The sequence below is a fragment of the Pseudovirgaria hyperparasitica genome, assembly GCF_010093815.1.
Source record: "Pseudovirgaria hyperparasitica strain CBS 121739 unplaced genomic scaffold EJ05scaffold_10, whole genome shotgun sequence".
Classification (NCBI taxonomy): domain Eukaryota; kingdom Fungi; phylum Ascomycota; class Dothideomycetes; order Acrospermales; family Acrospermaceae; genus Pseudovirgaria; species Pseudovirgaria hyperparasitica.
This window is the reverse complement of record NW_022985558.1, coordinates 1,159,157-1,171,652: the sequence shown is the minus strand read 5'-3', so window position 1 is coordinate 1,171,652 and position 12,496 is coordinate 1,159,157. Positions and strand designations below refer to the sequence as shown.

General features: G+C 50.6%; 4 protein-coding genes across 4 annotated transcripts; 1 reads left to right on the top strand and 3 right to left on the bottom strand.

The window, feature by feature from the left end:
• Positions 1–2,815: 2,815 nt before the first annotated feature.
• Positions 2,816–3,959, top strand: EJ05DRAFT_501697 (uncharacterized protein; the record flags this gene model as incomplete). Its single annotated transcript, XM_033747145.1, has 2 exons — positions 2,816–3,274; positions 3,582–3,959. 2 exons carry the CDS (start codon positions 2,816–2,818, stop codon positions 3,957–3,959), a joined length of 837 nt encoding a protein of 278 aa, XP_033599619.1.
• Positions 3,960–7,685: 3,726 nt separating this feature from the next.
• On the bottom strand, positions 7,686–9,680 carry EJ05DRAFT_477381 (uncharacterized protein). The gene is made up of 2 exons (XM_033744237.1): positions 9,591–9,680; positions 7,686–9,399 (listed from the first exon to the last, which is right to left on the bottom strand). Exon 2 carries the CDS (start codon positions 9,394–9,396, stop codon positions 7,852–7,854), a length of 1,545 nt encoding a protein of 514 aa, XP_033599618.1. The 5' UTR covers positions 9,397–9,399; positions 9,591–9,680; the 3' UTR covers positions 7,686–7,851.
• On the bottom strand, positions 9,497–11,197 carry EJ05DRAFT_57669 (adenosine deaminase). The gene is made up of 3 exons (XM_033749774.1): positions 11,044–11,197; positions 10,566–10,839; positions 9,497–10,476 (listed from the first exon to the last, which is right to left on the bottom strand). The coding sequence occupies exons 2-3, from the start codon at positions 10,748–10,750 to the stop codon at positions 9,597–9,599; spliced, it is 1,065 nt and encodes a 354-aa protein (XP_033599617.1). The 5' UTR covers positions 10,751–10,839; positions 11,044–11,197; the 3' UTR covers positions 9,497–9,596.
• Positions 11,198–11,440: 243 nt separating this feature from the next.
• EJ05DRAFT_501693 (uncharacterized protein) lies at positions 11,441–11,947 on the bottom strand (the record flags this gene model as incomplete). The annotated part of the gene is made up of 1 exon (XM_033747144.1): positions 11,441–11,947. One exon carries the CDS (start codon positions 11,945–11,947, stop codon positions 11,441–11,443), a length of 507 nt encoding a protein of 168 aa, XP_033599616.1.
• Positions 11,948–12,496: the final 549 nt, after the last annotated feature.

The window sequence follows — 12,496 nt, the reverse complement described above, 5'->3', positions numbered from 1 at the left end:
AGGAAGGAAGGTAGGAAGGAAGGTAGGAAGGAAGGTAGGAAGGAAGGTAGGAAGGAAGGTAGGAAGGAAGGTAGGAAGGAAGGTAGGAAGGAAGGAGAATCGAGTGAGGGGCAGATTAGATTGAAGGAGGGTGCGTGCAACAGAGTGGTGGGGTTGTTTGGAGTCTTGGAGGTGCCTTCCTGATCTGAGATCCACAGGCAGGCAGGCAGGCATGAGCTCATCCATCGTAGGTCGAATCGGACTTCTGCTATTACCTCAGTAGCTACCTAGAGTATTGAAGCCAAGCCTCACACCGACCGACCGAGATAGATCTAGAATCAAATGCATGCACCACACTGCACTGCACAGGCTACTTACTACACAGCCAACTACTGGGCACACGGTACACCGGAGTTTTTTCACTAATGGATCAGCTCCACAAAACGCATCCATCTAGACTCCTCCTCTTCCTCCTCCCCGGGAACAAGACAAGGTTGCAGTTGCAAAATCGACCTGTGGGGAACGACCGAAGGAAAAGTGACATCCATCGTCGAAGTGACATCGTGTGTGTGTGTGTGTATGTGAGCGCGCATTCATTATCAATAAGCGATTCATGAAGAGCAGGAGGTCCACGGTAACTGTACTGTACCGGCTGGTACCGCTCTCCCCGCTATTTCAACACTTACCTGCCTACTTACTATTGCTACGAAGCTACTACTTACTACTGCTAATTACTGCTACTACTGGTGCGGCGGCACACGAGCAGGCTCCAGAGACGGTGTAGTGCGATTGATAGTAGGCGTTGACGGTTGAGAGGGGGGGACTCGAGCGTGCAACGTACGTAAGCGACAAGGCGCGGAGCAGCCTCATTCATCCAAAGATCCATAGCACGACCCGAAGTGGGTCAGCGACTCAACCGGCGGCGGCTGCTATTATGCCGGGATTCGTTCTCACTACAGATAATCAGATGCATGCGACGGTATCTTCTTCAGTTGGAGGAGGTGCTGGTGGCGAGGTGGCAGTGATTTCTGGAGCACTCATGATGGGCTCTAGTAGAATGGGTAAGAGTGAAAGTATTACAATGGGTAAGAGTGAAAGTTGATAAGTTGTACAGTCTACAGTAGCAGATGGGAGATGGTATCTTGTGATTAGGTATCAGGCGGCATTCCGTTGTTTGTTGATGATGTTATGGCAGCGCGAACCTGCCCCAACCCCGGAAGTCTTGCCTCAGCCACGAACATTGTCTGTCACATGATATCACAGGGGAACTTCAGGACAGCATTGTGGCTAGTGAGCGACGTGGCTGTGGCTTGGGACGGGCACGAGACCTGCTGCTGCTGCCTTGTTGCCTGGCTGCCCTTCGTCGATGGTCGTTCGCCTATTCACGGCTTTTTTCTGCATCGCCGGGTCGGGCGTGGTGACTAACAGATATGATGGGAAGGAGTGGCCGGCGGTTTAAAATACAGCGCCGCGATTGGTCGAGAAGTCGTCACTGATAAGAGGACAGATTAGCGTTGCCAAGAATCCCTGCATACTTGGCGTCACCTGCAGGGATGACTTAGTAGCAGCCGGAGCCGGAGCCGTTGGGAAGGAAGGAAGGAAGGGAAGAACGGTCGTGGCTGCCGCCTATTGTCACTTGCATGTAATCAATCATCCATTCTGCCTTGTTATTATATCCTCCTATCTACTATCACCAGTTGAGCGTAGGGAGGAGACGGTGAGAGTTCCATGCAGCAATTAAATCCTCCTATCTCGGAACTGTAGACTTGGACTGACTGACTGACTGACTGACCTTCTGTTCGTTGCATCATCATCATGCCATAATTAATTACTTTTACCTCACTATGGAGCGGACACAATGCCGAAGAGTGCCAGAGTGCAGAAAAGAAAAAAGAGGCCAGTCTGGTTGGAGCAATTACTACTGTCAGATGGGGCCCAGTGGAGAATTAGTGTCGCCGCAATAACCATCCGTGCGCGTGCCGAGTCTAACCCTTCACACTTCCGCAGTGAAGAGAGAGTGAGGGAGTGAGTGTAGTATAGTATGTGTGTGTGTGTGAGAGTGAGGGATTGACGGAGAGAGTGGCGGCCCAAAGCACTAATTGCTGTAGCGGCCGGAGAGGGGAGGAACTGTTAATAATTAATTACTGCCCATATCCTACTCAACTTTACTCCTCCTCCTCTACTACTCGACTGTCTCGTGCCTCTAATTATCTTCACCACCACCACCACAACATCATCATCAACAGTAATATAACTCGTCTCTTTAACTCTCGACTCTCGCCTTGACCGCCGCCACCGCCTGACTGCTCTCACCGCGCCCCCCAAACAGAAACGTCCGGCGACGACGACTAGGTGACACGAGCCACACTTCTTATCGCTGCCAGGCCCTGCACGTCAGCCATCGCGCTGCCAATCGCCGTACGAGCCTGACACCGCATCCCGAGCCTCCTCCTCCTCCTGCAATACAACTCGACTCTCTCCTCTCACAGGATCCACTCCCTCCCTACCACTCTCTCCCTTACTCCTACAACCACAACCTACCGCCGCTGGGATTCCCTATCCGGTCTGTTATCTTGCCCTTCACAGACCGCTACATCCAAACCCGGCGACATCCTCCTGTCCCTATCTCTCGTACCACACACCACCCTCCTCCTCAATCTCCGCTGCCCCGGGCCTCAGATTCCATCTTCGCACTGCTCCACCTCAGCGCGTTAAATACGCCAAACTCCTCCGCCTTCTCCCTACCCACCGGTTCGGGTCTGCCTCGACATCCTCTTGGCAACCAGTACACAATCACCACACCGACCAGCTCTTCCTCCAACACCTCGCCCCAGACATGGCTGCCACCCAGAGCATGCCGTACACGGCCGTGTTCGACCGCAACAACTACACCCAAGACTTTTCGCAGAATCCTCACATCCAGAGCATGAAGAATCCCGATGCGCCGCTCTACCACCCCACCACAAACCAGCGCCATAACCTCCCGCCACTCCACGTCTCCTACATGCCAGAGCGCAACCACATCAACGTCATCGATCGTCAGCAAGCTCGCTCGCGACAGCTGCGCTCGCCAAAGAGTCCCATGTACGTTCCGGCTGTGCTGCGTCCGACCGAGAAGCCGCAGCGTCAGTCTCCGCCAAAAGGTGTCGACTCAGCTGCTGGGACTTGGGATGGGAACAATGGCGATGAGCCCGTCAACTGTCTCCAGAATGGCATTACACGCGTCGAGACTGAGGATCTCAGCGATGACGGCCCGCAGAGCGCGACTGGAAGTCCCTCAACCAACCACTGGAAGGTAAGTGAATATCGTCAGTCTCTTTGTTGGTGGAGAAGTCAAGTCGACGTGGAAAGTCTTGAAAGTCTTCTGTGTACTTCATGCAGTGAGAAGCAATACCTGGCGAGGCTGCCAAGTATATAAGCATCTGGAAGGTGCTCACGCCTGTCCGGGTGTCAATGGCGCAATTGACAAACTGCGTCCGCGGCTGCCTACTCCTACCTTTGTGCAATCGCCCCACTTTAGCACCTGATTGTTCTCTTTTTGTCTTCATGATCTGATATTACTTATGAATTGATGGATGAATACAAAGCTAACATGTCTGCAGCCTGACCACACCGCCACCTCGTGCACTGCATCCTCTTGCCAGCGCGACTTTGGCTTCTTCGTCCGCCGCCACCACTGTCGCCGCTGTGGAAACATCTACTGCTGGGAACACATCAAGAACCAGGCTCCCCTCAACCAGTACGCCCTCATTCACAGCTCTGGCCAACAGTCCAAGGTCTGCGACCGCTGCTACTCCATCTACAAGCAGTGGAAGGCTCGACGCTTGAGCCGCACCGACTCCGACAGCTCTACCCAGTCCAGCCCCGCGCTCACCATCGCCCAGCCTCAGCCATCTGCCGCCTCTACCACCGCTACCAACAACATCAACGTCGGAAGCATTCCTGGCAGCGTCGGCGGCTACAACTGGAGCACCTTCTAAGTCGGCCTGGCCTGGCCTGGTCTGACATACGAATTTCTTTACACTTACTATGATACCACTGCATCGAGCCTCGGTATAGGCTCTGGCGTCTACACGGCCTGACGTCGCGTCCCATGACGCATCGTCTATTATACTTGCTTGCTTGCTTGACTTGACTTGACTTGACTTGCCCTACAAGCACGGAGTTTTTCGGGGATTTATCTGGTTTCGGCTCACATAGAACTGATACACACACACGCGCGCGATGCGCAACATCTTTGCCTTTTTACGGATCTGACCACTCACTCTCAAGGAGGTAGAGATGGATGATGATACGGGGCCAGCACTGGCACGGGCCCGGCCTGTAATGCGCTGCTTTTAATTCGGAATTGGGGGGACACTTTGCGATCAGCCTGTGCTTCCTGCACTTTCAAGACTAGGCGCGAACGACAAGACACCCCAAGGCTTTCTATAGTCTGCTTAATTGAGGGATCTGAAAGACGTGGCCAGCTAGTAAGTAGTAGTGGTAGTAGATGTAGTAAACGTAGTATAATCAATCAAACGAAATTCATTATGGAATTTTTTATTCTTCTTTTCATATTTGTTTTTCAACCAATCAATCAATCAACAAGTAAGAGCCTGGGTTTGGCCTGCGTTGTGTGCGTGTGATGTAACGTGACCTGAGTGTGACTGGCGAAATTGTGTAGGACCTCAGGAAGCAAAAGCAGTGACGTCGAAATTCGTTGTTGTTGACACCGTATCGGGGGGGGGAGGGGGCTTCTTTTTTCTCGAGTGTTGTTTGCCTTGGATTACTTTCTAGGTGCCTTATTAGGTGGGTTGGACGAAGCTAAGCTAAGGTAGGTAGGTAGGTAGACCGTAGGTAGGCCTTGATGAGGATGATGGATTAGATTAGATTAGATTAGATTAGCATGAGTAAGATTAGATTAGATGGGATGGGATAGAGTAAGATTAGATCGTTTCAGATCATAGAGAATTAGATTAGATTAGATTATATAAGATTTAAAAAAAAGTACTATTAATATCTATCGAAGAGGGCGAACGAATAAGTAAAGGGATATGATAAGTAAACTACTACTAGCCGTACTACTATATATAAAATATCTCCTGTATTATTATCTTTTTTCATACCATGTTATTCATTTATTCGTTCATTCATTCATTCGTTTATTCCCCCTTGATATACTTTTCTATCTTTCTTTCTTTCCTCTTATCTTTGTACTACGTAGCTATCTTTAGTAGTCTTATTACCTCTTCTCTCCCGATTACTATTATAACCTTCTTAATACACTTGTCGCGTTCTTATGGATTTTCAGTTATATAATATATATATATACTCTAACCCAGACTTCCTATCAATCAGTTCAACTTCAATTCGACCGCCTCAAGAACTGGTCAGTCCAGTTCAGTTGAAGCCTCTTGCCAAGAACTGACGCTTCAGTTCAACTTCAATTTAAGATAGTATTGAACTGTAAATAATTGAACTGAACTGAAGTATATATATACTTAGTATATTCGTATATATATATGGGTAGACTATAGGTGGCCTAGGGTGTTAGGCATTAAGGCATACCGGAAAAATGATATTCCATTCCGAGCCGAGCTTATACCGCCGAGCTTATACCGCCGAGCTTATACTTGAAACTTCCGCTAAGTATTAATTAGTTACTTAACGTATATAGACGGTTTAGACGACTTAGCACTTAAATATACCTAAGTATACGTCTAGGTATACGAAAAGGTATATAAAAATGATCTATATAGCCTTAAATATACTATATTTTAACTATATTCACGATTTTCTTCGACTAATTAGTAATTACCTACTAAACTTCAGTTCAACTCAGTCAACTTCAATTCTACTACTAGAACTGACAGTCCAGTTCAAATATATAGTAGGGTAAACTGAAGTACTTCAGTTCAACTTCAAATATAGGCACAGAATTGAACTGATTGTTTGATAGGAAGTCTGCTCTAACCCGCCCTTAAAGACCTCGCGCTAGACATCTTTACAGGATAATACATACCATAATCATAATCATAATCATAATCATAGTCATATAACCCAGTCCATCTATCCTCTATCCTCTATCCTCTATCCTCTACTCGCTATATAAAGAGCACAAGAAGACAAGGGTACCCCCAACGTAGAACGCAAAAAGAGGCATGCATGCCATCATCTGATATACAACGCGCAAACGCGGCGCTTAATTAGTATATCAACACCAACGCCCCCTCGAAAAATCCCCTAAGGCAAAGTCAAGATATACATACATACAAACACCCCTTCTTTTCCTGTCCGAAACAGTTTTATCCCTGCTGCATCACTCCTGGGGCTTGCTATCCCCATGTCCAAGGCATCACGGCCCCCTTCCTCTCCAACCCCGTCTAGGTCCCGCACCTGCGCGCCTGTACGACGCGCTCTTTGCATCCTGGCATGTACGATCCGAGTCCTCGGTCCATCGGTCATCGTCGCGCAGCACACCCAGTTCTCATTGCAGCGCCTGAACAGTCACCGGGGTGATCATCCGGCCGGGAGGGTTTCAGAGTATGCGATGCTCGCGGGACTATGCGAGGGTTGCTGGCAATCTGATTGCCGTGTGGCAGTAGTGCTGGCGGAGGCATTGGTGTTGATGGTCTTGACTTACCCTCAAGGTGTTTCTTGGGTGGTAAGCTGGGTCGACTGTAGAATCTGGCTCATCGTAGGTCTGGGTATCTTCTTCCTCTTCGGAATCTGAGCTGGGCGTAATCAGCATCGTCGGGTCCTGAGCTGGGTGGTTCATAGTCGTTAGAGTCTGAGTCAGTCGGACATGTTGAACTTGTGTCTCTGACTTTAGATGTTCATTTATGGTTGATCGTTATAGTGGCTCTTCCTAGCTTCTAGCTTTGATCGCGTAGCTGCTTGTTCTACGGGAGCGAATAGCGCTGTTGTGGATTTTGACATATCTTTGTCCGTTTAGTTGTATCGCTTCCAGCGAGTGCTCGCATTATGAACGGAGCGGTGTGAACGTGTCGTGTCGTAGTTATTGCATACCATTCGGAGGATATTCCCTGAGGTGCGACGAGCCACTCCAAATTCCCAACTATTGACCACAGCACAGCCAATTCTCTCATGAACTGTGCCCCAATTTCCGCGGTTGACGTGTTACTAACGCGGCCGATAAGCCCGCTCATACCAGGCGATTAGCACTGGCATGCCCGTATCCGAATTATGCCAGAAGTGCGCACACCTTTGGCTCCGCTTGGAATAGCAAGTGATCCTGTCAAATGCTCGTAGGAAGCATCCGTCCGGTTGTAGGTTGGAATATGCATCTTTGAGCAGGGGTGACAGCCTACCGCCGAATTGAAGTTTAAGCTTTATCATAGTGTACGAGAGTCTGCGTTACTCATACTGCTTGTTGGTTGTTATTGTTGTTGATAGAAGAAGTGTCGTCCATGGCAGTGATGGACTAGCCATTTGGGCGAGGCAACGTATGGAAGATACAGAGCAATCAGCTAAAAAAGGTCATGGGAGGAGGTAAAGAGTTGACTGGAAAGAAGAAGCTGACGAATTTGTTATGACTCTGGTGAAGTGAGTGGGTTCGACAAGAAGTGGCAAGAAAGGGTTTCAATTGGCAATGTCAAACCGCGCGCTAAGCTGTCAAGCTGAAAGGATCGGAAGGCTGCTCATGAACCATGATGTTAGAAGTGAGATTGCACATCAAAACAGTTATAAAGAGGTCAGTGTGTGGGAAGAACAGGTAAATGGGAGAGATTGAGATGACTGGAAAAAATCGACATGACCAACCCCCCTTCCTCCTTTCCCCGTCACTCATATCTGACATAGGCCAGTACCAAGCATCCCGTTATACCTAACATCCAGCCCTCATCGCGAGAAACTCTATGGAAATCTCCATCATGTGACTGGCGGGCTTATTACTCCTAAGTCTCGTTCTCCTGAGGTCACTTCCACGGCGATACCTGGCTTCACAAGCATTTGCAACTCTCCACCCATAGCAAACACTACTTCACGCAGACCTCTCAACGCATCCTCAGCACTCTTTCTCCCAGCCCTCTCAACCTTCACCCTCTCCTCAGCACCCTTCCAAGCCTCTTCCTTGACACTCAAATTCTCCCTGAGAGTATTATTCAAGATGCCCAAGACATCCACCTTCTCCTCCAAATAGCCCAAGTCCAGATCCCTCTTCACCTTCTGAGCCTCCGCCGCACTCAGCATCACCTCTGCGCAACTCCATGCCGCCTTCACATTCTCCAGCTCCGCCCTAGCATCCCGCCTCTCCGCCTCCATCTGCTCATTCTCGATGATCGATTCGGTCAGCTCTCGCATGAGCTCCGACTTGGACTTCCGGGAGTCCCCTGCTTTGACGCTCCGTCTCATCACCGTGACAGCACAGGCACTATCCCTTCTTACAAACGCTGCTGGACCTGCTGGCATCGTGAGCTGTGAATTTCGAAATCGCTCTTTCGCTCGCGCGTGGGCTTGGTCGCTTATCAGACTTTCGATCGACATGTACATCTCGGTCCAGGCGTTTGCGCTCCAGTCTTCGTCTGGTTCATGATTGCCATTCGACGTCTCCACAAGTGAGGCAGATGTGGTGGACAGCTTTTGGCGCTTGCTTGGCCGCTGCATTTCGTCATTCATGTTGTCAACGGGTGGATTGGGGTCTGTCTTGGCCATCAGAACTGTTGAAGGTGCAGATAGCACCGATTGAGGAGTATCGTGTGTCTGTGACTGCTTGTCTGCAATGCTGACCATCGGAGAAGCATGTATATGAGCAATCTCATACTCGAGTGGATCACAGCACTCTGAGATCTCCGACGCCAAAGTCCTTTTCTTGTGTTTCTTCTCCACTGCATTGATCATATTTCGTATCCACCGTCGATTCTTGGATCCGATGAACTCTTTGAGCGCAATGAAGAAGACGGGACCATACGTCCGCGGGATGCTGGACTCACAGAGAAGCTTTCGGGGATACTTGCGATGCAAGCGATGACAAGCCAAGGCTGTCATGACCAATAACTTTCCAGCATCAGATTCCGGCGAGGAGGGCTTGTTAGACGTCCTGTACACGAACCGAGTCTCCCATAATGACGAAAGGAATTCGATGAAACAGTACTGAGATTCTTTCAACTGATATGCTGCCGCAGGGGCTACGTCGAACGCATCGAGCTTCCATTGCCTGACGATTGCCATGGTAACATCCGAAGTAACCCACTTTTCCACTTCGTCAATATCGCCCTTGAGTGTCACTGCCAGATCTTTGAGATGTCCATAGTAGTAGCGCTGTTCAAGTGGCTTCTCCAGCGACGATTGAGGCAGTTTGGACGCAGGCTTCAACTTCTCGCTTTTAGTCGCTTTGACTTTTGGATCATCAATTTCTGGGGCAGATGTTGGGTCTTTCGTCGTGCCATCGGCTGAGGTGAGCTGAAGTGGCTCCATAGCCTGAGCCTTTAGGAACGTAAAACAACGGTAAAAGACGAGCCGGTGAGATTTAACAAGTGCGAATAGTAGAGTTAAGAAAAACAACAGAAAAAGTATTGAATTATCTGAGAACAAGTAGAGACAAGAGGTGAAGTATTCTATTGCTTCGAAGGCTGCTGTACAAGCGATTGAAGCAAGGGAAATTAGCTCACCTCACATCAAGCTTTCAGCGTGTATTGCTCAACAACCATCTCAAGCCTCTCCAGAATCTTGCTCTTCCTCGCCTGATCACACCAGCTCCCCTCGACCGAATTCGTCACCACCGTCCTCCACTCCTCCACACTCAACCCAAACGCCTTTTGCACCGCAACAAAGTTATCCAGAATATAGCCCCCAAAATACGCCGGATCATCGCTATTCACACTGAACCTCACCCCTTTCTCCAGAAACACCCTCAGCGGCACGTCCGCCACACTCTTCACATTCCGCAACACCACATTCGACAGCGGACAGCAAGACAGCATGACGCCCTCCTCAGCCACCCTCCGCATCAACGCCTCGTCTTGCACAAGACTGATCCCGTGGTCCACCCTCTCCACCCGTAACACATCCAGTGCCTCGCGCACACTCTCCGGGCCCACTTCCTCGCCCGCATGCGCTGTCACGCGCAGCCCGAGCGCCCTTGCCCGCGTATACAAGTCCTCGAATCCCCGCGCCGGAAATCCAGCCTCACTGCTATCAAGCCCAATACCCACCACCTCGCCACTGGCAAACGCCTGCTGCAGGGCCTCGGACTCGAAAAACACCAGGCTCTCGTGCACCGGTAGATGGCGCAGGAAGCAGCAGATCAGCACCGACGAGACGCCCAGTTCAGATGCTGCGCGAGCGCGTGCGGCGCTAAGGCCAGTGAGTACCGTGGTCAGGGCGATGCCGCGCGAGGTGTGAGCCTGCGGGTCAAAGGAGAGCTCGGTGTGCAGGACGCCGTCGGCAGCAGCGCGGGTGAAGTAGGCCATGGCTAGGGCTTCAAAGTCGGAGGCGTGGATGAGTGTTGACATGGCGGTATAATAATAGCCGAGGAAGTCGTCGAGGGATTGGAAACTGTGTAGGAGGAGGATGTGTGTAAGTATTTGGTGATAGATGGAGAAGAAGAATGATTATTCATTTATTGGTTTATAGAATGGACTTACTCTGCGTATCGCTGATGGAGAGCTGGGATTGATGAGTATGCGGCATCGGATTCAGGGAGTGGGATGTTGTTTTTCGCGGAGAGCTGGAAGAGGAGTTCAGGGGACAGGGAGCCTTCGATGTGGATATGGTGCTCGCATTTCGGGAGTGCTTTGAGGAACTCTATGTTGTCAGATACCTGAGACATAGTGATATATGGCACGATGTGTGCTATGTTCGGAATCTGTCGACTTGGTGTTCACTTGAGCCGTGTTGTAGATCTGTGATGCTGAATGACTGAAAACTAACGTTAGCCTACACGGCATATTGTAGGCGACAATTGATGTCTTTTTGAGGCACCTGCAGACTCGAAGGCCCTACTGGACATGATAAGTGTCCGCGCAAGTCTTCGGCGTCCCATTGCAAATTTTCACGATACACGTCTAATATTCGGGTTCCAAATTCAGGGTACGAGTCGGGTGAAGGTCCAAATATGCTTACTCGGAGCCGCCCGGATGACGTCATTCTCAGGCGCAAGGAAGATTTATAATCTTCAAAGGCAGAGGGCTTCAATCATATGCGTGACTCCCAGCTGTAAAGAAGATATTGATACAGCAGCAGGAGCAACAGGTCGTACTTGACCAGCATGTAAACATCTATGCGGCCAGACTTTTTGTACTGGCGACGTACAGTCGACATGTAAGCATATCAACGCAGCGACCGAGGAAAGGAAGACTTCTGGAACAACTCTATCGGACCGACAATAGATTAAATTTTTTTGCAGACGTGGGTCGAGAGCTGCTTGCTACCCCCGGGGGGTGTTGAGGTCGTGTTCGTGACGGGGTCGCACATGGCATGGATTCATCATGGAAGGCTCTCAGGCAATTGCTTGTCCCAGTCAGCACACTCCACACTGCACACCGCACACCTCTCCACGCTGCGCTGCGTGGTCACGATGGTCCTCGTGCCTATTATTGTGTCTCGTCATGTTGTCGTGTTCCCTGTCTGTCTCTGTCGCTACTACTGCGTCTGCCTCGTCTGCACACCAAGACGCCATGTCCTTGGGGACCCCTGACCAGCACATTCCACTTCCAGCTAGACGCATCCTGCATGAAGACGCAGAGGATTGTGGTGCCTGTCCTCTGAGGTCGGCGATCGAAAGTCGTGCAAATTGAAACCTGTCCTGCAGCCAGCCAGATGAAAGCTGGAGCTGGGGCTGCAACTGAGAAGACGATGACAGGCCAGGAGGCAGGCCAGAATCCTGAGGGGCGACACTAAAGGAAGTAGGACAGTGGCAGCGGCAGAGAGGTGGCAGTGGTGGCGGCATATAGGCGATGGAGGTGGCAGATACGGCGGCAAAGATGGAATTTGCCGTTGCAATAGTGATGATTCCCATACTCGCCATATTGGGGAACAGGTCCAAGATTGGATGCGATTGACAGTTGTTGATGCCTCGGGACGGCAGTTGTCAGACACGTTTGGAGATGTGGCTGCGTTGGCGTTGACGCCGGTGGTGGTGATGGTGTCCACTGTCGGCCGCCTGCCGCGCGCTGCCGCCCAAGCCGAAAGTACAGAGAAGTGTGAAGCAAGAAGCAACAGGACCACACTGCAGTATGTTCCGTGGATGATTCATAGATGCAGTATCAGCATGCCAGCAGCACGCAAAGTGTGTGCACAACTGTGACCGGCGGACATGAGGCCGCTTTCGACTCGTGGGGCTCCAAGGGGAATCGGGATGCGGCAACAGGCACACCACACCGTACGGCGCCTGCACTGTACTATTCACTCTGCAATCTACACTATACACCTGGAGGCCCTGAGCCCTGGCCGCCCTGTCAGACCTTTCGGCCCTTCACACGGCTGCCGGCCGTTCACGCCCGTTGCCCGTGGAGCCTGCACGAACAAGCATTCCGGGACAACATGACACACGATAAGACATCCGTGGTCCCCACAT

Coding starts and splice junctions, on each gene's coding strand:
- EJ05DRAFT_477381 (XM_033744237.1), bottom strand. CDS start 9,396: ATGGAGCCACTTCAGCTCACCTCAGCCGATGGCACGACGAAAGACCCA.
- EJ05DRAFT_57669 (XM_033749774.1), bottom strand. CDS start 10,750: ATGTCTCAGGTATCTGACAACATAGAGTTCCTCAAAGCACTCCCGAAA. Junction 10,477..10,565: donor CTCCATCAGCGATACGCAGA/GTAAGTCCATTC, acceptor CCTCCTACACAG/TTTCCAATCCCTCGACGACT.